The 24,809-nt window shown below is 38.7% G+C and overlaps 1 protein-coding gene across 1 annotated transcript in view; it reads left to right on the top strand.

Moving 5' to 3' along the window:
- aff2 (AF4/FMR2 family, member 2) overlaps positions 1-24,809 on the top strand; it is a 149,691-nt gene that overhangs the window by 52,992 nt on the left and 71,890 nt on the right. The window contains exon 5 of the mRNA XM_069170446.1: positions 23,008-23,052. Coding sequence (XP_069026547.1) covers positions 23,008-23,052 — 45 coding nt within the window. The remainder of the gene's footprint in view (positions 1-23,007; positions 23,053-24,809) is intronic.

The raw sequence follows: 24,809 nt of genomic DNA, 5'->3' as shown, positions 1-24,809 counted from the left end.
AGAGACTCAGCTTTTCTCCTCAAAGAGGAAACAGCCAAAGACTTGAAACATTTATGCTTCACGGAAACAGGAGGTCAAGCTGTCACTGCTTTTTTTTAGTGACATTCAGCTGCTGACAGTCTCCACTGGATTCTCATTCAGGTAAACAACATTCGAGTCAAGTGGATATAAATGTATATTTGTGAGGCCCTGCGAGCAAGGCTGCAAGAAGGTAAACATGGAGGTGACAGTTGACATTTCCAACAGTACTGTGACAAGTTTCATTTACATGGAGTTCAAAGTATAAGGCTGATGTAATTTCACACTGATTTGAAGGCCTGCTGTGGTTTTTCCGTCAGGCATGTGTAGAGGTGCACACAGCGCCTCATCACTAATGTAGCGGTAAATAAGAAGCAGGGTATACTAAGACCTCCAGTCAGTAATCACTGTGAGGCTAACAACCAAATCAATTGTGCTCTCAGAGAAAGCATTCTGTTATGCCTTTTTGGATAAAAAGATCCTGCCTTTATGTAACACATTCACTTGATAAAAGGAACGCGGGAATATACATTTATAAAAATTGATGTCAGCCTGAAGAAGCTGGTTAAATTGACTCTCTCTCTAAGACATCCTTGTCTCTGCCTCTAAACTACAGTCTGTCAAAGTTCTTTATGTTTCAGAAGGAGCTGCTTTCTTTTCAGCAAAAATCCTAGAATGTACTGCTAAACAGATTATGTAGGGAAGGTGGACAGGATGATAGGATGATGGCTGTTTCACTTATGGTGTGAAACTACAACAAGCAAGCAAGATAGTGTATTCTGTGATGTAACGTTTAATTTGATATAAATAAATAAAAAACAGCAGCATGCTAGATGGATATCCTAAATGTTAGCTTTTTTATTCCCAATTGTGCTGGAATTTCTAAATATCAAATACTAAATCTTTTTCAACATTTAATCATATTGAAAATAAATAAGATATACTAAAGAAATGTGTAAATGTTTGATCACCTATGTTGCCTAAGTTTAGTTCTGGCAGGTTAAACTTGTGAAGTTGGTGTGTCTGTTACTGATGCTTGAGGGAAAGCCAATTTAAGTGTTCCTGGAAGATGCCAGATGATGTCATGTGCCAATTTGCATATTAATTTGCTACATTAAGCATCTTTGAGGAAGATAAGCCAGTGCAATTCAGCAGCAGCTGTGCTGATTTATTGGCAAATGCTTGTGGAGTCATCACTCTAAAATCCTTCTGCTATGGTCTGAAGTTGTTATTTGTGGCGACATTGAGCTCGCAGGCAAGGTAGTTTACATGTAGCGAACTTCCTCCCAGTCTGAACAGCACTTAGTCCCCTTTCTAAAGTGAAAGGAGATTTCAAAGCTGCACAACTATAGGTTCTTAGTCTCTCAGTGTTCATCTCCTGGCAGCTGTTTTCAGTGAGCACACAATACACCCTTCCAGGACCAAACAACAGAGTGTCAGGGATTATCTGGTGAACACAGTGCAGCAACCAAATTATTTCTTGCAGGAGATGGTGGAGATCAAAACACAGTTAAAAATAAGTGAATGGGCACTACATCAGCCCAGTGAACATATATCTCAAAATAATAAAATCATATTATTTTAATATTACTCTGTGTCTGCCGGTTTAAAATAAAACAATGAGAGGTGCAGACTTGTTGCAGTTATCTATGGTCTTTTTCAGAACTTACCCCAAACCCTGCAGAGTAAGTGAGCTCTGGTGGGACAGAATTTAAGTGTACTTTTAATCCAGTAGGCCCAGTTATTGCCCTCACATTGTATCAATGATGAGGTACTTTAGTTCTCTGAGGAGATAAGGAGGAACGTAATTGCCAACCTTGCTCAATGTAAAGGCTACAAAACCGTCTCACACCCATCAAACATGAGAGAACTGGAGCACTTTGTTTAAGAAGAGTCAAACGACCAGCTGAGACGTCTCATTAAGAGCCACGAAAAGCACTGGGTTGACTTGTGGTTGCCTCAAAAAGCTGTTTATCAGATTAAGGGTCCAAATATATCAATCCGTGACATTTATTTGATGTATAATTCAAAATGATATGTTACATTCAAGATCAAAAGCAAGGTGTCTGTTAAGTATGGAGGAGAGAAGAGTAGATTAAAATTTTATTTCATAGAAAATTGTACTTTTCTTTTTTAAGTGGAAGGTGCCAATATTTCCTGCATTTAAATGAATATGAGAAGTGAGCATGGAAAAGTGTGTGTTAGTTTGTTTTTCAGCGGGCTATGATTCCTGAGCTTCACAACGATTTACTTTGTGAATGCAGAAGTCAACAAATGCTTGAGGAAGTTTTCCCTGTTTGTACATTCATTATTGTAACAGTGCAGATGGATAGTCGGGCAGACGCGAGGGAATCATGGTAAAATGTGGCGAGGAGGGTATATATGAAATTACAGTATATAGAAATACCTTCTCTGAGGAAATAAAGAAGAGAAAAGAGAAAGTGGCGACGAGGGAAACGGGGATGAAATATTTTTTTCACTTCCCGCAGAACTAGAAGAGACTTATGAGGACTTGCCAATGCAGCAAACAGCTGGCTTCATTTGCATAATACCCATCAGGCCCCTCTTTCCCTCAGGCTGCCTGTCAACTCATGACCGAGACATACACCAATATATACACACACACATGACACCACCTTTCACTGTCAGCACCGACTATATATTTTTAGGCACCACATTTGCGTATCCTCTGGAAAGTTGTGAAACTGTATCAGTCATGTGAGTTTAAAGCTTCTGTGGGACTCAGTGAAAGCTTTTTAATGCTTTAATTTATTTGATTTTCATAAAGCTGACTAATTGCCTTTGCAGAGAGGGAGATGAAATGATTTAGCTTTAATGCTGATAATAAAACGATCATAAAATCATCTTCTAGAAGCCAGAAACACAGTTGCATGATTCAAACTACCCTTGAGTGGCTGCAGTAAGACAGAGAGGAGGGTGCTCGGGGAGAAATATACTTAAAGACAAATAGTGTAGGAGAGGTCTCCCATCAGCCTGGCGCTGCCAGGGTGTCATCACAGCAATAGCTGCCCCGTGGTTAAGAGAGATCGCAGGGGAGAGAAGGCCGCAGCCTTGGCCAGACTCTGTGGTATTATTTTAACAGCTAATCATCTTCAGGTCTGTTAGAAGATACTGTAGCAGCTGGTGTGGTGTCATGTTAAATGACGATATACAAGCAGTAGCAACAGTTAAAACATTACTGACAAAGTCAAAAGTGCATTGATACATTATTTGTTACATTTCATTGATTGCTTTTTTTTTTTTTTTCTAAAAGAGCACACACACACACACACACACAAACACACACACACACACACACACACACACACACACACACACACACACACACACACACACACACACACACACACACACACACACACACACACAATGCTTTCTGATAGTGGTTGCCACGGAGTAAGTAGTTATTTCGAGATACTGTTTATAACAGACAGAATATGATTTCTGATGAACTGTTTACCCTGAGGATTAATATTATAGCTCTGCTGACTGGATTAGCTGCAATGATCAGCATTGATCTCTGCTGTCACTAGAGGAGGCTGATAGTGTGTATTATGGCCCCTCAGAGTCCCGTCATCTCGCTCCTAAGTAAATCCCCCGTTCACGCCATTTGAATTAGACATTTTTCAAGAGGCTGGTTGGGAAAAAAATGGCTGCTTTAATTCAAAAATGTCTGTCCACGTACGGCTGGTGAATCCAAGGTCGGGGGTTCAAATCATGGCAGGGCAGAGCACTTGGCACACACAGGCTCTCGGTGGTTGTTGACCGGGGGGTCACAGCAGTCAATCCCTGCACTCTCACAGCAGCCTCCACCTCGTCTGCTGGAGTGATTCAGGAGGCTTAGTGTGCCAGCGGTAGCATGTAGCGGATGTCATGGGTTCACACAGTCAAGACTTAAATTCATAGTTTAAAGCTCAAGTCTGTGACATTTTAATGAAATAATTATGCGCAGCAGTGGAGGAGATATTAAAACCCTTTAAGTGAAAGTGGCAAAATCACTGTGTCAACATATTCAGTTATAAGAAAAGAAAAGCTCAGTGTTCAAAATGTTATTTATTAGCAGCAAAGTGTAATAAAAAATATCAGAAGTACCTGTGATGCGAATGCCTCCCATTGCAGGATTATTTCTTTATGTCAGATAAATACATTTGTATTGACTTAAACATATATACAGTATTTTTACAGTTTTGTATACTGTTGATTATTTTGATCTATAACAGTGGATCATATTTTATAAAATGATATGGATTAACCTGTTGGGGGTTGCTGAGGCAAAAATGTATTAATGCATGTATCCTGTTACCTCCCAGTTCCCATTAAGTCCAGTGCAATCAGTAGAAGTAGTTACTTGTGTTTGAATAGATTGATTGAACACAACTGTATTGAGGAATATGCACCAGTAATAAAGCTCCTAAAAACTTCGCTACAAGAGAACTAAATGAGGTCATAATGCTGCTTCATTGATAATAGACTTTAATAATGCAAATTCCTCAACAAATCTGCAATTAATTTCACTACTTAAATTGACATGCAGTGAAGGTGTAGGGTTTTGGGGCCCCTTGGGGTCTGTGGATCGGGGGCAGTAGCATGTTTGGTTCATTTAATAATCCCGCCTTAAAGAGGATCATTGGATGTTTTGTATGAAAAATGTCAATCCTGAAGCTAATATTCTCGCTGGATCAAACAACACTGTGCCAGATTTTTGGATGAGGTGTCATTTTAAAGCTGCAAAATTCCAGATTTTTATGTTTACAGTGGATTACATAAATTTGTATAGTGTGAAAGGGGGTCACTTATAAACCCTCATGCACATATCACATGGCTCTGCAGTTCTACACAGCACATTTCTGGAGTGAAATATCCTGGAGTTAAACAAAGAGTTTGGTTTTGGGAGTTTATTTTCTAAGTTAGACTCCAGCTTGTGTTCAGGGAGACTCTTTGGTGGGTAATATTCTGGTGTTCATTCGCTGAGTGTTGAGGAACATGATTCAGCACGACTCCCGGTGTTGACTGCACAGCTGTGTTGCTGTATTAGCATTTCCCAGCATGCCTCCGTTATTTCTGTGTAACTTTTGAGAGTAAAGCAAAAAAAATAAAAAAAAAATCTTCAAATGATGTGCAGAAATTAAAATGTTTTGTTAAAACATGCTGTTTATTGCATATTTCAATGAAGACATAATGATAAATAAAATGGGGCTATCATTCAAAACCATAAGTGTACAAAGTAGGAACGTAACATTTATACCAATCACAGTGGCATGAGTACATTGGTCAGATTGCAATTTGTTGCACAAAGTTTTTATGCAGCATTAAATGTTTCACTGCATATAATTGTTAAATATTAATTTCTGACAAATATATGGTTGTCTTGTTGTCAGTCTTACCTAAAACCTTTATAGTGTGATGAAATTTTAACTCCATGAATGTCAAACAATATACACTTTAAGTGTTGACTGTTGACACTGTGAAAGAGTTCACATTCAAACAACTCAAGGTTAAAGTACATTTTACTCTTCATGGGAGTCAAGTTTTAACTCCCAAAGAGTTCAGGTTCAACTGAAAAGTGTTAAAAATCAACTTCAAGAGAAGAGTTACTTTCACTCTGCTTCAGAGTGAATGTGATGGTCTCACATGTTCAAGCAAGAAGAGTTGATTTGAAGTCAGAGAGAGATTATTCCAAAGATGTGAATTTGCTTTGTATAAAGCATTTTAGTGTCTTTCAGTTTACTTGATTAACATCCATCATGTTACTGTTTCCAACTCTCAGTGAAAAAGCTTAGTTAAACCCACAGAACAGTGCGGGTCTCGCACCAAACTAGTCACCGACTAGCACGTGGACATTGTGGATTTTTTAGCAGCTAAAGTGCTCAATGTTTTCCTCAGCAGTTGGTAGAGACCAAACCAGAGCGAAAAGTAATGTAAAACTATATTCATCAGATTTGCAGAAACACATCTCCAAATGATTGTTGCTCCAAGTCTGCTAAATGTGTAATTATGGGACTGCTTGCCAACACAGTGGCAATAAAACACTTTATAAGGTCATAATATGGCAGTGTTGACTTTAAAGCTCCCAAATAACCCATTAACACTGCTTACATATGCTTTTTTCTCACATATATGGATTTTATTTGGAGCAAAACCAAATAATAAGAATATAGCAGTAAAGTACAAGTACCTCCAAATTGCACTTTCCACTGCAGATTATGTTGGTTGAGGGCTGAGACTCCAAGTGCAGCAGTGATCCTGTATATTTGATTGCAACCAGAGAAGATTGTCACCAGAGAAGATTGTCTCATATGTCTCCCAGCCATGATAAACAGTCAGGCTTTGAAAAAATGTAAATCCACATTTTCTAGTCATTTATTCCCAGTACTTTTTGTTCATTATATCTCACTATATTATTTCTTCTGATCTTGCTGGAGCTGCCGGTTCTGGAACTACATTTATTCTTTTATGTGCTCATATGGTGCCAAATAAAGGGGATTGCAGAGTCGCCTTTAAAACCTTCCTGTTTCATATTCTCCCAGTGGTAGTCCATGTAGCATGATCTTATGAGGCTGTAGGCTACCTCATATAATATATTACAGAACTTAGTGTTTGGTAATATACAACTGAAATTCCTCAAGAAACCATATTATTTTCTATTTAAATGTTCTTTTATGTTGTTCCAACATTACTGATATGTGACTGAATGACATGCCGCTCTGTTTTAATGCAAAAATAAAACATTGAATACATAAACATCTTGAATAGTAAAATATAATAAATTACAAGGTAACTTTCTTTTGGACAATAAAAAAAACGGACTAATACGATATCGGACTATTTTATAACGGCTTATGTCTGGTGTCCATAAAAACATGGTAATAAAAATCTTCATTGCTCTTGGCATTACAGAACAATACATGGTGAACCCCTACTGCTAGCTCTTTAGTGTTATTCATTAGGTTCTGATACAGGCCAGTGGCTGTTCCTAACTTTGTGTATGTGCTGGTGTGTGTGTTTGTGTGTCTGTGTGTAGTAGGCCCTTTTAATAAAAAATGCCCCGCTGGGCTCTGCGTTGCCAGTTTGCCAATCAGAGCATAGCCACGATATGCAAATCACACACACACACACACACACACACACACACACACACACACACACACACACACACACACGCGTGTGCACACACACACACAGTGGGAGAAGGAGTGTTTTGATCTACCAGGGCCATTACAGACATTTTAAAATCCTATGAATATAAAAAAGAGAGAGAGGGAGAAGGATGGAAGTGAGAGGAGGAAGATGAGAGAGATGGGCGAGAGAGCAGCAGAGACAGAGAGAGGGGAGGAGAGATATGACTGGGGAGGAAAGTGAGAGGAAACATTTTCTGTTCTCTCCCCGTGTGCAACAGTTTATTATTTAATTCTTGGGGAGACTGAACGGCAGAATGCATCAGAAAGATTACATGGAAGATAGACGATTAAATGGCTCCGTCTTCCTCTCTCTGACGTTTGTTTTGCATTTTTCAGTTTTGTGTATCGTTTCTTGATATTACAGGAGTCTGGTAGTGAGACTCAGAGTGCACCACATTCTGCCCAAAGTCTGAGATTTATGGAAATGCTTAGTATCAATAAGCACGAAGCATGATTGGTTGATTGAACAAAAGGCATCCTGCAATCAGAGCAAACATCCCATCATTGTTATTGTCTGTGCAGCCAGCTACATCACTGATTATTTAAATGGACATTCATATTAGAAGAAACAGAGATTTAGAAGGTCAGTCAAAAAAACATGGCAGGCTGTCAACAAGAGTCGAGGAGGAGAGGAGAGGAGAGGAGAGGAGAGGAGAGGAGAGGAGAGGAGAGGAGAGGAGAGGAGAGGAGGAAGCTAATGGGGTGATTAGGGGGGAGGAGAGCTGCTGTTGAGAAAAAGACTTTGTGTTGGATTATTTTCTCCTCTTAGGAGCTTACAGAGAGCCAGCCGGTGTTTTACACCTCAGCTCTTAACACCCCCAAATCCCCTGATTTAGACTTAAACTGCATAGAGAGGCAAGAGGAAACGGAGGAGTGCAAGAAGGGAGGAAGAGGAGGAGAGGAAAAAGAAAGGAAAGTGGAGGGGCAGAGAGGAATATATAGAATAACAGGACCAGCCTGATGAGAGACCAGAAGAAGAGCTGAGGTACAAGGAAGAAGTGTTTTAAGTGTTTTATTTATTGTTTGTTCTGTTGAGTAATCGTGCATTGTCTAACATACTAAACAACATGTTTGGAACACACAGAAGACAGTTCATGAATCATATTTGTATGAGAGATATTCAGATATAGATTCATGTGTCAATCTTTGAGGTAATATTTTCCACTAATTAAAAATACGAGTTCAGGCCTTTAATCGACAACAGTGTGTATTCTGTGTTTGTGTGTCACAGACGCGCTAACTTGTCATCCTACGAGTGTGTCTGCACCACCACCGGTGTAAAACACTGCTGCAGTGCTTTTGGCTGCAGTGTAAACACGCTCAGCTTACCTGTGGAGTCACATAGGTTTCACCTCATTTTTAGAGCTGTGTGGTTGTCAGCGTGCAAGCAGAGGGCCAACACTGGCATCGGGGACGCTGCTGAGATGTCTCTGCTGGGTAACTGTGCAGATGTACCTTATCCTTTAAGACACTTTATGGTACTTCTACCAGTCGAGAGAGAGACAGGGAAGGAGGATTAGAGTGAATAAAAATGACTACATTTTTGGGGGACAGAAAGAAGTCAAAAGGATCCAAATCCAGCGAGTAGCAATGCTGCTGATTATGAACAAGTGACGTAACTTGGATTACTCAAGAAAGGTATTACTATGTGCATGGAGCAGGGTGGAGCACTTCTGTTGTGTTATGTTCATAAATAGCAGTTTGTTACCAAACAAAATCAGATAATAGACTTTATTGTTAGTAAAAGGCAATAACGATGATATTAAAAGCTTGTGGATTATATCGTTGGTAATATCAACTGCTGTCTCTATGTATTAATCCCTCTTGTGCACACAAAATGTTATCTATGATTTAGTAATTTGTACATATGATTTAATCTTTTTTTCTTTTGATGGCCACTCCCGCACTCCGTACTTTTGAATGTTGGCAAACTGACTTCTTAGTTACTGGCCAATTGTTATCTGCTTGCTTGTTAGCCTCATGTTAATTAGTCTGTTTTTAAAAAGGGCATCAGAGAAACAGTTTGTTGGTCTTTTACTGCTTTGCTGGGTTCAGAAGACACTCGATATGTCCCGGTTTAAACAAACTTCTTCGCCTTTGTTCTCTATTGAAGATCAAGACACACTATATCTTAGGAGACCAAACGTACAGTGATATTGGTGGTGAAAGTTGCACTTGGTAGTAAAATACTATCTTGATAATGTTTTGGTTGTCTATTTTGAAGTGGAGCCCCAGATCTACCGTGCTGTTATGTTTTCCCTACAGGCAAACACAACACATCCAATACATCCAAATTTCATTTATTTTTATCAGAAGTGTGTGCAATCTAGCAAAATGTCCCTTCAAAGTAACAGGAAAGATTTAGTTGAAATGAAGCCATGTTTTTTTGGATTCATTCCTCTGGGAATTATAAATTTGTGTATATGGATAACGTACAAATGTGAAGAGGAACACACACGCAGACACACACAATTGATGCCCTATTGTACTGCCGAGGATCCTTCCACCTCCCACCCTGCCGTCCCCCCCTCTCAAGAGGCACTTATTTAGTTAGTACGCAGACATCATGCTGAGAACCCCACACAGGCAGACCACACACACAGCGAGCACACACGCACACTCACACACTTTCTGCCAACAGAACAAATCAAATATACGCAGCTTGAATTGAATTTTGCCTCAACACACGCACACACCTGTCAATCACTCTCTTGTCCCCGCTAGACTGCAGCAGCAAAATGTGTGTGAGTATTTCCTCTTTCCACTAATTAAAACAGAGGTGAGTGTGTGGCTATATAAAGCCCTTTTCTTTCCATTAATACAGCTGTATGTGTATATTTATAAAAGAGGGGTTCTTTGCCACTGAATGTGTGCGTACGAGGCAGAGAGAGAAAGAGATGGAGTGTGTGGAGGTTTATGTAGGAGGTGTTCTATTCGCAATTAATCACAGTAGTGGATCTCCCTCCCCTTGTCGTATAATATAGATGTCATCCACAGCAGTAACTCCACAGTGCTGCTGCAGCAGAAGTAGATCAAGCATATTATTTATCTTATTTAATTACATTTTCCAGAATTTGCACTGGCACTTTTATAGCATTGGATTACAGAGTTTACCAATAATATCATAAAAAATTAGGCTGAATTATTTGCTTTAGTTTACCCAACAACACACCAGCCTACTGGGTACAAAACTGAATGACGCTGTCGGAAGTTTTTTGGCTAAGCTATTCAAGAAAAAGAGCCCTAAAGAGAAAGTGAAATTTAATATAAATGACTGAAACTGCAGTCTTGGAGCTACAAGTGTCCAAATATTGCCAGTATTGACGGTAACGCCGATGTTTAAAAAAATAAGATAATGAATTACTTAATGATATTGAAAACAATCCAACACCAGTATTGAACTTATTAAGAGTCCAACACAGAGGATGACAGTACTGTTTCCTCATGTTGGTTACGATGCACTGTGATCTTAACAGAGGAGCAACCTCTATTAAACTTAATTAAATGCTTATTATGATACAGTTTTTTCTAAATTAGCTTATCTTTATACAGTGAAAGGACTCATACCTTTCTCAAATGATATTTAAATAGTCTCTAATCACTCATGAATGTAAGGATTGAGAATATACCACCTTCACATCGTGTGCAGATTTTGAGTCATAGCTTAATTTATCATGTTTTTTTGTCCTCATTCAAATTTTCCAAAACTGTTTTCTATCACTTATTCAAGTTGGTTGCTTTGTTTTCAAAAATTACAAAGGAAGACGACATGCTGGGAAATGCTAATTTGTTTATCCCATGACTTCATCACTGTCTATCTGTCTGGGCGGCTGCTGGAGAGCAGCTTCGTCAGTGTGAGAGGTTAAACATTCAGTTCATCTTCATATCTTTCATACCTTTCCCCTCCCCCCAAACATTACACCCACACAATATATAGCAAACTAATTAGCATGTCCTAGCATGCCTTCTTCCTTGATAATTTTTTTAGACTAAAGCAGCCAAAATAAATAGGTTTCAGTGATGGGTGGAAGTATTTACTTTTAATAAAACATGCATTTTTGAAACATTTCAATACAAACAAATAAAGTTGAATTTACAAAAAAGGATTTCTGGCAAATTTTCTGACAGTTTTTCTGGCAAGTGACAAAAGACGGTACGTTTTCTAATTAATCGAGTTGTCTAATTGAGCAAGACGTTTTAGGTTGTGTTACAGACACTGTTTTAGCCACAAAATTGCAAAAGGTAAGCTAACTACCGAGCAAACAAATATTTAAATACTGGTACTATTAAATATTTAATAGATATCGTCCAGGTTTCAAAAATTGGTTCGTTGGCTTCAGCCACTTAGTATTTTTTCAATGTATCATTGATTCTCGGGTCTGTGTGGGCATGTACGATTGTCCTTGATGAACATCTTTGTCACTGTCCTCTTAATTTTGTTGCATCTTATTCAGGTCATGATTTATCATTCTTGTTGTGAAGTTTGGTGAAATAATGGCAGTCTTCAGTTTGCAGACGTGTAATCAGTGAGAATAATTAAAAACACCTGTGTGGGAGTGCACAGCCTTTTAGCATGCACTTCAAAATGAATCCAATAAATGCAGATCCAGAACACAGACGATTCATGTGTAACAATAAAGCACAATACGTTTTGAAGAACATTTTGGCTCCCCGAGCAGCCAGTTGTGTAGTGACACCGTGAAATATCCCCCTTAACAGCAGGAGGGGGGGAAACCTGGGGATGGTTACTCTTGTCACACATCTGAAGTAGCTTTCAGAGAAGAGCTATAGAAAAGATGCTGTAATGGGGTAAAAGTGAGCTGGAAAATCTCTTCTTGGCACGTCTGATTGTGCAGTAGGTGAAAGAAATGACTCCATGGAAGGTCAGTGCCAGTGATTGTTGCTGCTGAGGAGCTGATTTGCTGCAGCTCTTTTCACATGTGATCGTACACGCTTATATATAGACAGATAGTGGCAAAAAAAAAAAAAAAAAAAAAAAAAAAAAGTACTTTCTCTGTAAATTGACATGTGGAATCTAACCAGGAGAGGAAAATATCCTTTGAGAATGCAATGGATTAAATTTGACAATTGCAAACTTGGAGTCAAGGAGAGATTTTGATTTACTGAAAATAGTGGCTTCTCCTTATGAAGTAATGAAATGCAAAGGCAGACTAAAGTCTTTGAGAGATAGACCAACCATCTGTTACTCATTTCTCTAAAATGGAATCATAGCATTTTAACAATCAGCTCATCAACTGCAGAAAACTTGAGCTAATTCCAGCAGCACAACTCCTTTAGATGGATGACTCTTGCTTGTACTAATACAGATTGAAGCGTTTAGCTTGGCTAGCCGGCTCCAGGATGTGATCCATCAGAAAACAAGGCTAATGTTTTCAGCTAACCCACTCCTGGTGCAATTATATGGTCCACTGGCATTGATCATAGCTCCTCTTCTTCAATCTATCCTCCTCTCTGCCTCTCTTGCCCCCTTTAATGGCTAACTCAGTGTTAAATGTTTGATAAATGAGTTTTGAGAGCACTTTCCCATGGATTTATTAAAATTCTATAAAACACCCTTCTTTGTGGGTGTGTGTTAGAGAGAAAAAGGAGGAAGGTGGACTCTTACAAGGTATGTTTGTTAGATACTGGTTAAGCTGCATTAACAAGCTTTTGGCTTTTGAGACAGAAGAACCGCGGAACAAGCAGCACTGCCATGCCATCATTTTCTTGGCAATGTTTGGCCGATTCATTTAAAGTAATGTTTTAGAAATATAAGTTCATTGTTGACTCTTATTTTCATGTCAGATAGCTTCTTAGCTGTTAACTAGATATTCTTCACCACCTAACTTGTATTACTGCTGTTTTGTGTTGAGCAGGCAGCTAATGGTGGCTTATGGCTGAAAACTGCAGCCAACTGCTAGAAACAAGGTTTGTGAGAGGCATGACTAAATCAATAATAAATGTGTTCTAAAACAAAACTAATGAACAAAAAAAGCTAAAAGCTACACGGAGCGATTTAGTCCCCGAGGAGCAGAGGGTTTTGTGACTACAAGTGATCTTTTCCTAATTACACGTAGATATTTGATTCTGTGTCAATATGAAAAATATTCATCAACAGAGCTTTGAGAATGTTTTAGTAATTAGTTGGCTCAGTCGTATGGTTCAGTGTTTGAGAAAAAAAAATAGAAGCAGAAGAGACAAAAAGATCCACTCGTACTACTTAGTTTGAACTTAAAGTGACCCTCTTTTCAAGTGAGGAGCATCCAGTCTGAATCTGCTGGTCTTAAGTAAAGCATTACATACCCACAATAAGACAAAATGCACACACCACACACAAGCACTCGCACACAGCCCAACACATGCACATGCTAGTGGAAGGCCAATTAGCGCAGGGTGAAAACGACAAGCTTATTTGAAGCAATGTTTCAATGACGACATTTAATTGGATGGTAAATCAACTCCTTATCAGCCTCTCCACAGCTTGGTGGGGGGAGAAGGAGGAGATGGAGAAAGAGAGGGAAGAGAATAAAGGGGATGAGGGTAGAGAGTGAGCAAACAAAATGTAAAACAAACAAATGAACAGAAACGAGAGACACGTATAGAGTGGAAGACGAAAACCTGGTGCATGTGTGTGTATGCGTACAGTAGTTTAATGTAACCTCACTGGGAAACTCTGTGGCCGAGGGCAGTTAGTGTCACGGACAACATCAGAGGAAGGAAAGCAGAGTGATGGATGGGCATTTTAGTCACCTGTCAGTCGACTAGTGGATACCATGTCAATGTCACATTTTGTCTCGCCTCGTCATGAAGAGTACACTCATGTATGACCAGTTCATTTAAAGGCCACCAGAGTCGGCGTAGGAAGGAGGGTGAAGACGAGAAAGTGTTCATGAGAAATTAATCAACATGATTTATTTAACAATGATCAACAACCTGTAGCTCCAGCCTGAGAATGAAATGAGCAGCAGAAGATATGAAATGTGGATCACCGTTTCAGATTGATTGTTCTGACACCCGGAGATAACAATGGGAACATCCATGCAACACAATACATACACATCTTTGACTTAATGTCAACACTGCTATTTCTTCACATTCTGTGGATAATTTTAATTCGTTTTTGAATGATTTATACTAAAAAAATCATACATGTTGAACTTTTAAAACTATCTCTCATTCTTATAGTAAAATATATGTATTTTTGGACAATTTAAGCAAAACTTTGTCCAATTTATTTGTATTTTTTTTTTGTTTATTACTATATCACCTCTTGCTGACTTGAAAAGTGGATGAAACAGCAACAGCTTGAATTTATATTGGTTGCAATGGATTTAAATAGTAGCAATTAAAATGAAGAAAAAAGCTCACAGAAACTCCTCAAATCTCTTTTTCAGCAAAATCCTTTTGCTGGTTGTCCTTCTGTATGCTTCGAATGTTCCCTGCAATTCTAATGTCACTAAGATGTGGCTAAATACACTTCCGTGCTTCCGCCGTCTTAGCTTCAAGGAGGGTGACAGCTTGACTTTAGGCAGTACTGGCTATAATACTGTGACAAAGTAAAACCCTTCAGAAACAGGGATATATTATTGTTACAAATAAAATATGCATTAAGTGCCCTATAAAACATCTAAAAAACATAACACAAGCCAAAAAAAATCAAGTCAAGGTAAAGTCAATGAAAATGTATTAAGAGGGTACGTGAGGTGATAGACCTACTTTTATGTACTCAACAGTCTTTAGGTTATGAGGCACACTGACTCATACATAAACATGCACACATATCAGTGAATCACTCCCACACAACCGCTGAAATAACACACACACACACACACACACACACACACACACACACACACACACACACACACACACACACACAGACACACACACACACACACACACACACACACACAGAGTCTCCTCTGAGGGCACTGCTTGTGATCTATCTAGCATGCTGGTAATCCCAGTGATGGCGGTCACTCCAGCTCTGTAAACAGCTGAAATATGGATGATAAAAGGAGTAGATGAAACCGAATAAACAAGAAGCCCGTGGACAAAAAAAATCCTTGAAGATTTTCCAAACCCTGTTGGACCACAGTCTGAACTGTATACGACTCAAAACTTCAATCGTGCTGACTGGATGATTGGCAGTTATTATTTGACTTTGGCATTTTTTATGACAGCAAAGCAACAGTTTTTCTCTGTGGCATATTTTGGTCTCAGAGAGCCGAGTTAAAGGATGAAGTTTGTGCAATATAGCCAGCAAAGTAAACCTTTTGCTCATCTTTCTGAGAAAATATCCTGAGAAAATAGTTGAAAAAAAGTATGTGTTAATAGCTCTCAGAGGACAGTGCAGGAGAATGTGTTTACATTCATCAGGCTCGAGATTTCATTCTGTTTGACTCCTTTCTTTTTCTTTGCTCATTATCTTCTCCTCTTTTCTCTCTTTCATCTTCTGTTTCTGCCAATCTCCAAATTAAAAGTGACTCTCTATGTGATTGTAAATAGGAATAGACTGTGTTTTTATTAATTCATATTTTGTCATCCCACATGCATGCACTGAGTCATTCATCTATCCACACATACAGAGAAAGGGAAGCCCGTTTCTTCAGTCTTAACCACATTGCTGTAATTACTTGTTAATGATTTTTAATTCCAGTACAAAGGAAACGAGACATGGGTGGATTTAAAAAGTGAAAAGACACAGGCATATAAAAGGAAATCATTTGAGTGGAATCACATTAAATGTGTTTGTTATGTAATTTTATAGGTGACTGCTGGTGGAGTGTAAACTGGCTGCTCGCTAATGGAACAAATTAATGTAATAAGAACCCATTCAGCAGACTGAATGGAGTGTCAAGCCTTAATTCATGTTATATTTGGAGCAAGTTTTATTTTAAGATACTGTCAATTATCACTGTATTCAACTCTCTGTATTTACAGGCTATTGATGCCTAATGTTTCTGATTACAGTGCAAGTTAAGACTAACTCTGTGTAGACATGCTGTTGTCTCATTGTTTATGTTCATTTGAAACCCTAGCGCACTCATGGCTACTTCAGATATATTGTATATTATGTCTGAGTGCGGAGCCTCATGTAAAGGGAAATTTAACGCAAGTCAAAGATATCTCTGTGCACCGTTTTTTTTAAAGATTATTTCTGGAATTTTTGACTTTATTCTGATAGAGTAGTGTATAGACAGGGCATTTGGAGAAACAAAGCAAAGGACTGACATGTTGCATACCATGGGGTATGCGTGAACCACTCATCTGTCGGGCTGTCCACAGTCTATATAGATGCACATCAAGTGATGACGTCACCCATTGGTTTGCATTGGAGCCCAACTGAAGTCTTGTGATTGGCTATATGGTCAATGTCATCTTTTCCAGCAGGAGCCAGAACCATCCAAATATGGGCAGCAGGGTGGAGCAAGAGAATGACACTTGAAACTGGATTGGAGTTCATAGGAAACGCCTACAGAATGATTAGTATTTTAGCGAATGAGAAAGGACCATCGGATGCATTTTACATAACACCAAAATTGAAAATAAAGTGCAGTAAGATTTGAAACCATGAATAAAATAAACCAACTATTTCTTAACAAAAAAAATGGAATCTCTGCTACAATTCATCCAATTAACCGAAGGACAACCCATAGTTACGGTTAAGAGAATAGCAATTAAAAGGAGTTAATGAGCAGTTGTTCCAAACATACATTTCTAATATGACTTTCTTTGTGGAAAAATTATGTGTATTTTACAAAGTGTAAAGTGAGATTTCCAGAATTTGCATTAATTATTGTGATTGCAAGATCATGTTTTCCTGAAGAGACTGCATAGCTTCAACTTCAAGATGTAGTTGTTGCTGCTTATTTAAACCAAACCTTCTTTGGCGCTGTTCAGATGAACTGAGATGTGTTTTGCCTGTTTGCATTGGTTAATAATCTTCAAAAGCAAAATGAACCAACAAAATGATTGTTTTGATTATAGATGTGATTTTCACATCAATTTAAAATATAAACTACTAATAAATCTGCTGGTTACGCCAAATGTTAAGAAAGCATTTCTATCAGGGATAATACAAGGGATAATTTAAGGCGGAAAAAGAATCCAGGATTATTTGGTAACCATGGAAACACATATGCCTCACAAGAGTGTAGGAATTTTCTTCTTTATATATCAGAAAGTGAAAAGGTGATGTTGTGTGTAAAACTCTGCTCCTTCTTCATCTACTCCATGTATTTTGTCAGTTTCTCATTAAAGCATAATGTAACATAGCAACAACACAGTAACCCCCAACACACACACACACACACACACACACACACACACACACACACACACACACACACACACACCACCACCACCACCATTGGTTCTACATACACAACACTGTTCATTATACATTAGATGAGGTTGAGTTGCAGTTTGAGCGAATGATGCTCATTATCAGTTCTTTCTTCCGGAGCCCTTTGTGACACCAGTGAACAAGCGCTAGTTGACAGAAGACAAAATTCTTCGCTTGCTATGGTTACAAACAAAACAACATGTTTGATCCATCCACCGCTGCAGCTGTATTTTTCGTCTCATAAATGTAGGCTGGTGGGTTTGTTTCGGTTATATTGAAGTGTTCTTATTTCAGTTCCTAAATTGCTGTTTACTAAGTGCACTATAATTTTTTTCAGGTTTTGTACTGTTGGTGAGAGAAAACCAACAATTTTAATCATCACCTCATCGTCTCCAGGATTTTTTTTTTTTATTCATTTCTGTCTTTTATTGGACAAAATATTAATCAATTTTAATTAACCCTCCTGTTGTCCTCTGGTCAAAATGACCCGCAGCTGTGTTCAACCAAGTTCTATTTTATTTTCATATTTTTTGGGATCATTGGTGACAAGGAGGCTGTGAGGGTTTCTTTAAAGAATGATGGCCAATGATCCCAAAAAATATAAAAATATAGAAATAAAATAGAACTTGGTTGAACACAGCTGCGGGTCATTTTGACCCGAGGACAACAGGAGGGTTAAGGAAATAATAATCAGACTCTTCAATAATAAAAACATCTGTTAGCTGAAGTAGTTGTGTGAATCTAAATGTGACTGTGGATATACAGTAAGCATGTGTGTTCTGGTGTATCCATGTGTATCTCTGTGACTGAATGCCTGCCTTGGGCTTGGAGTGCGTGCGCACACGTGTGTGTGTGTGTGTGTGTGTGTGTGTGTGTGTGTGTGTGTGTGTGTGTGTGTGTGTGTGTGTGTGTGTGTGTGTGTGTGTGTGTGTGTGTGGACATCTATCTATCTGAGCAGCTATTTCAGAGAGAAAGGATTTCTGCCTCAGTAATTGCCTCTGCTATATTTTCCCCCCGAATCTCTCTCTCACTCACTCTCCCGCTCTCATTTTTCTTTGGTATCTATTTTCTCTCTGAATTTTGTCCTTTCTCCTCCTGCAGACTCTCTCTGCAGCTCTCGCTCATCTTTCATTTCTCTTTTATGTTCTCTCCATCTCTTAGTCCTTGACATTAACCGTGATCTTCCAGTAAGATCAATTAGGAAAACACACACACAGACACACACCCGCACGCACACACACCTACATGCAAGAGTCACCTGCCCATTAAAAGCCATTAAAGCCAGTTTCCTTTCATTGCACTCAGGATAGACTTCTTTTAAATGACTAAGCAGCATGTTTATAATAATACACACAGTGTGTCATGTGGTTTAGAGGTCCATACTGCACATAGGAAATAAACACAGACCCCTGGTGTCAGTATTATGCTCCAGTGAAGTAAATCACACCGGTGATGAACATGAATGGTTGAAGTGAGGTATGGAGACAGATGGATAGAGACAAAAATAAAACAGACTAAGCGAGCCTGAAATTGTATGAGTGTTTCCATTTTTGTCTGTCAGCTGTGTTTCATACCAGAGAGAAATCATATTTGAATGTTCTTGTTTGCATCCATCAAATATGAAGAGTGAAAATATTAGAAAAAACACACTTCTTGACTTCTTGTGTGTGTGTGCTGCCCCTTATGTATTCTATATTTATTTAGTTTTATGTATTTTTAAAAGCTCATCTAATGTAGGAAGAAACATTGCAAAGTATCCTTTAGGTTATAAATGCTGTGGGATGTAGCTTTGGTTCATGCTACATTCTTGTCTCACAAGTAAGCATAAAAAAAAAATAATAATGAAAAAAACAGTTTGTAGTAGGTTTCAAAAATGCATACTGTCAAATAAATGTCTTTTAGGATTATGACCCAACTATAATGAATTGCTTTATATGAATGTAATTGTATTGTTGTGACTTTACAATGTATGAATATAATGTATAAATATACAACTATACACTTAAATATACAAATTTACAATTAATAATTTATGTTTTATGTTGTGCAATTTAAAATGTACAATGAATAATGTGTAAATGATAGTTCCCAGAGAAGTTTATAGAATTACAAAGTATTACATCTAAGGAGTAGTCAAGTAAGTAACTAATTGACAATTATTTAGTTGTTTGAAATTTACAATTCAGGCAAAAGGGACCTAATCATTTTCAGGATTTGAAACCACTGGAATATGTAACTGTATAATCCAGGTGCTATCACAGCAAATCCTTCATCACTGATCATGAACCGTAAAAAGGTCATTTTTATCACATCATATCATGTTTTTCCTTCTTTCAATCATCTTCTCTTTCTTATGAAGTTCTTTCCTGTTTTGTGACACATAACCATGAAAGAAATATAAACAGTGCTTGATAGTACATTTTATTGTACTACTATTGTAATATTTTTGGAGTAACAATGGAACAGTTTTACTAAAACCGGGCTCAGACTAATATATGTGTCTTCAACTAAAAAGTTAATTTCGCTTCAATTGCACTTTTTACATTGATAACGTCACAAACCTTTGTCAATACAACAAACATCAAAAGTCAACATAATTTAAAGACTAATAGTTATAATATCACCTCTTTTAAGGCAATCAGTTCCTTTTTTAAAGTAAGATGAACTTGTCAGATTTTACAATGTACATGCTTCATGTGTGTTGCTCTGTAGATTTAAATGATATCTGGTGTCAATTGTCTCAGCTAAACTCAAACCTCATGTGTTCAGCCTGGAACGATAATGTTATTCTTTTATTAACTAAATACCCAGGTGTTGATTCATTATCACGATACAAATGTGGCATGTCTGTGTTCTTTCATCATAACCCAGAGCAAAAGTCTGTAAGAATTGTTTTGGCTGAAAGTCCCCTCGGGCCTTTGGATGAGAAGGACACGTCTTCATCCTCTCAGTCTGGTTTCCTGTTGATTCACTGTCTAATTAATATGCTGATGTAGAATAACACGCTCGTGTGGAAAAACAGTTCATGTCTAGAAAACACAGATGGATGTCTTGTTGGTGATTTCAAGCCCTTTTGACTCAAACACGCACACACACACACACCCACACACTGGCTAGAATTCCTTTTGTTGTTTTAACAGTCTGTGATTTAAGGCTGCATATGATGTCATCCTCCCCATCATGGTTACTAAATTGCTCCTCTGTTCATGTTGCTGCTATTAGTAATGGTGTGTAACCGAGGTTATGTTGCTATAATATGTTAGACATGAGTTCTACAGTGAATTTGTCCCAAAAGTCTCAGTGTTTTTTCCTTTCTCGAGCTGGTCCTCGGTCTCTTTCTTCTTAATGAGCCTGTTTGTTGGACTGATCCAACCCAAGATCTGACCCAGCGAATTGCTTTATTTTGTTTTCAATTACTTTTTGGAAGCGACAATTTGGCAATGGACATTTATTCTTGTGTCTTGCTAGGTCTTAGTGAGGAAAGTCATGTGTTTCCAGCTGTGTCAGTAACGATTTGTTTGGGATAAATAGAACAACTCTGTACTTAGAATGAGCAGCAATATGTACTTTGGCTGAACTGACAAAGCAAAGACTTCCAGCTACATCAAACCTCATTTTCTGGCCGTGTGTGTTTAAAAACATTTTTTCACGGTTGAGATTTTTGTAGTTTGACATTCGACCTTCTACGGACGTTCTAAATTGCTTGTCTGAATTGATAGCCCATGCATCTGCTGTAATGTTGCTTCAGTAATCACGACAGATTACTAATGTTCACAAAGGAAGACGTTATTGACAATGGCACATGTTAACACAGATTAGCAGCGTGCAGCCACTGAACTGGTTAATCAGAGTAGTTGCATATGTCTAAGCTCAAACAGCCTCTTTCTTTCTCCTCAATTAAAATGCCCGGCAGTCCCATGAATTGCGGCGCTGAAATGGCTCTGTGGTTAACACGACAACAGGCCAAACCACAGGCATGTCATGGCTGTTTTTAAATTTGAAAACTGAAATATCTCAGCTTTCTAAATGCCCCTCCATTACGACATGTCTCTGTCCACATGCACAAACCAGTGTTTATCAATCACTCAAAGATATAACGAGGAGGGGGATCACGATTCTGACTGCATTACATCGTCAGGCAAACAGCGCACAAATGTTTTGACTTTCAATGTGTTCATATAAGTTTACAACATCGCAACAGTAATTAGACAGGTTTAAGTGAACGCTTTGACCGGGTGGAGCGACCATCATCACGCCGGTCATGCCTGTTGGGCTTCAGATGCATCGGGCTGGACTATAATAATCACTGGAAATAACTTGGTTGCATCCAGAGGTGTCGTAGTGCAAATACACAGTTAAATAGCAAATATCCACCTCTGGGCAGGAGAATTTACCAAACACTAACCTAAAAATAGTCACAGATACGCATCAGTGCACATACTGCAGAGTAGGACTGATGTCAATCATGTGACTGAGTCTTTCATGTCGTCTGTGGTGTTTACTCAGGGTTGTATGAAAGAGAACCGGACTCAAATATGGCGCCTTCTCCGTGAAATGAATGAAAACTCTTCACCTGGTGCATGAGCCAAAATAGTTTACACAGGGGGGTTTGTTTATGCAGCGTGCAGCTCACTGATGTTAGTATTTCCTTCGTTCAACCAACCTTTATGTTTCAGTTCAGATCATAAACTCTTCAAATACAATGAGTAATACAAATAAATATAACTTTTCGACGCACAAATACCTCCGTGATTGACCCATTCTCACAGAAATACATACAATGACTGAGACCTCTTAACACCTCGTTACATGGCGGTTGCAGGTAATTTAACATATTACAAGCTGTTACGACAGAAACAATACCAATGGAAAGTCAATTAGCATCTTTCGTCGTGATAGCCCCACAAATATGACCTGGAAAAATGACGTAGATCAGACGACATCTATATAATGTGACAAATGTGCATATTAGGATGAGTTTGGCAGCTGGAACTCATTCAAAAGTAGACATAGATGCAGAAGACCCCTTTCTATCCATGAGTTGGGACAAAATGTGGTTTTAGTTGCTATGACGATGAGGATTGCCTAACTTTAATGAAGTAGTAACTTTAAACCACACTATATTTCAAATGATCATTTGAACCCAAATCATGATAGTTCCCAAACCCTACCCTAACCAAGTGTTTTTTGTGCCTTAACCTAACCAGACCTCAACCACAGCATTGTCACATCATAAAACATAAAACTTTTTAACAGAGATTTTAACAGTTTTGGAAAACATATGCATCATGTGCCGTGCGAGTCGTCAGTCAGTAATGATTGTAGATTAACGTTTTGTTTTTTTTGTATTTTAAAACTCTGTTCTTTCTGTTTTTCATTTAATGTAATGCAGCTATAAATAGTGAAGTCAGCCTCTCTGTCTGTCTCCTTTGTTTTCTCCAGGTCAGCCTACCAAATGACTCCAGCTGCGTTGAAGAGATTTTGCGGGTATGTTGCTTGGGTACACACACACACACACACACACACACACACACACACACACACACACACACACACACACACACACACACACACACACACACACACACACACACACACAAACAGTAATTGCACTGATTATCAGCTGTTTTCTGTTTGCTCACAAAGACCTTGGTCCCTCTCCAGAGAGTCTGATTTTAAGAAGAAAGAAGGGGGGAGGATGAGAAACAGAGGGACTAGAAGGCAGAGGGAGAGAAAAGAAAGAGATATGTTGGCTCAGGTCAATGATTATACAAGTTTAGTGTTTTTGTTGCATGACAGCATGCAGAAATCTTTTCCACAGCTTTCCTCTCTCCTCTACCAGCTCCTTTCTTCTCCATCTCTATCTGCATGTCATCAAAATGACATCAAGGAACACATTTTTTCCACAATTGCTCTTCTTCCCTCTCCTGTCTTTCTGTTTTGTTACTGGGCTCCTTCAGAGTGATGTTTAAACAGAAATTTTTTCCCATTTATCTCCCCTCACCAGTCAAAAGATTTGCAGCTCTGAAGACGAGAACTGTCTTTGGCTGCTTTATGCCAAGTTACCTCTTTCCCTCTCTCTCTTAGATTCATGCACTGTGCAATCTCTCTCTTTTCCCTGTCTGCCTGCCTCCTCTCATCCCTCTCTGCCCTCTGTCATTCACCTCTCTCTCCCTTTCACAAATCAATATGCTGGTCAACAGTCTGTGTGACAGATAGTCTGCTGTGAGCTGCATGAAAAGCCTTTGTCAATAATATCGGTGCACTATTGAATTCAGTCTGTGGTTTTTAGCTGTGTCAAGTGGAAAGATTACGGAGTTCAAAATGTGAGGTGAGGTGAATCGGAGTGGGGGTCCGCTGTTCGTTTTTCTCTTTCTGTGACGGCACGGCTACAAGGCAGTTGTCACGGGAACATTGTTGTTCCGGATGTTTTCTCATTTCGGGGTAACAGTGTGTATCAGAGAGATTGTGTCAAACCTTCTAAAGACCATATTGACTTTTTTACTGTGTTTGGATCATTTGGACAGCCTTATGATGCGAGACACACATCTTCTCCCTGTCTCCTGTAAATACATGTACCCATGGGGATTTTATAACTGTATGTCCACTTTAAATGAGTAGCAATGCCTGAACTGCAAACACAAAACATTAGCAATCCAAAGAAATAAGCAAATGATCATTTTTATACTTAGAGTCTCTACATAACATAAGAAAGAAAAGAAAGATTGTATTTAAACAATTCTGTTTCTGTTACAACCCCAGTACAGTCAATTCATTCTCATCCCAGGGTGTCAAATACTCCTTTTTTATCACAGTCCGCTGGCGTCACAGAGATACACACAAGTTGCCTTCTGTTGAGCCACTGAAAAACACATGGTTAGGAAAAGATCATGGTTTGTGGCTACAATAAGTAGTTTTATGACAGACGCCATATAGGTTACTGTACGTACGTTATGTAACTTGAGTAACTTCAAACCTATCGCTACTTAAAACAAAGCCAGGTGACTTTTGTTCTCTCACGGACTTGAACACCGGCTTTCTGGGTGGAAGTCTTACGTTTGTTCTATCCAATCACCAACTATCTTGTCCCCAAGTGGACTTTACTACCCTTTGTGGTTCATGACATGACCCCCTTCTCTAACCTGGGTCGTCACGGTGACGATGACAGTGACTTTGACAATATGGTGGTATTTGACGCCCTGGGAAGGAGAATGGATGTAATGGGGGTAAATGGAATGGAAAGA

The sequence above is a fragment of the Embiotoca jacksoni genome, unplaced genomic scaffold (genome assembly GCF_022577435.1).
Source record: "Embiotoca jacksoni isolate LCO1_2020_lvr unplaced genomic scaffold, fEmbJac1.0.p SCAF_5, whole genome shotgun sequence".
NCBI classification, from domain to species: domain Eukaryota; kingdom Metazoa; phylum Chordata; class Actinopteri; family Embiotocidae; genus Embiotoca; species Embiotoca jacksoni.
The sequence above is the reverse complement of the archived record's forward strand: the minus strand, read 5'-3'. Positions and strand labels throughout refer to the sequence as shown.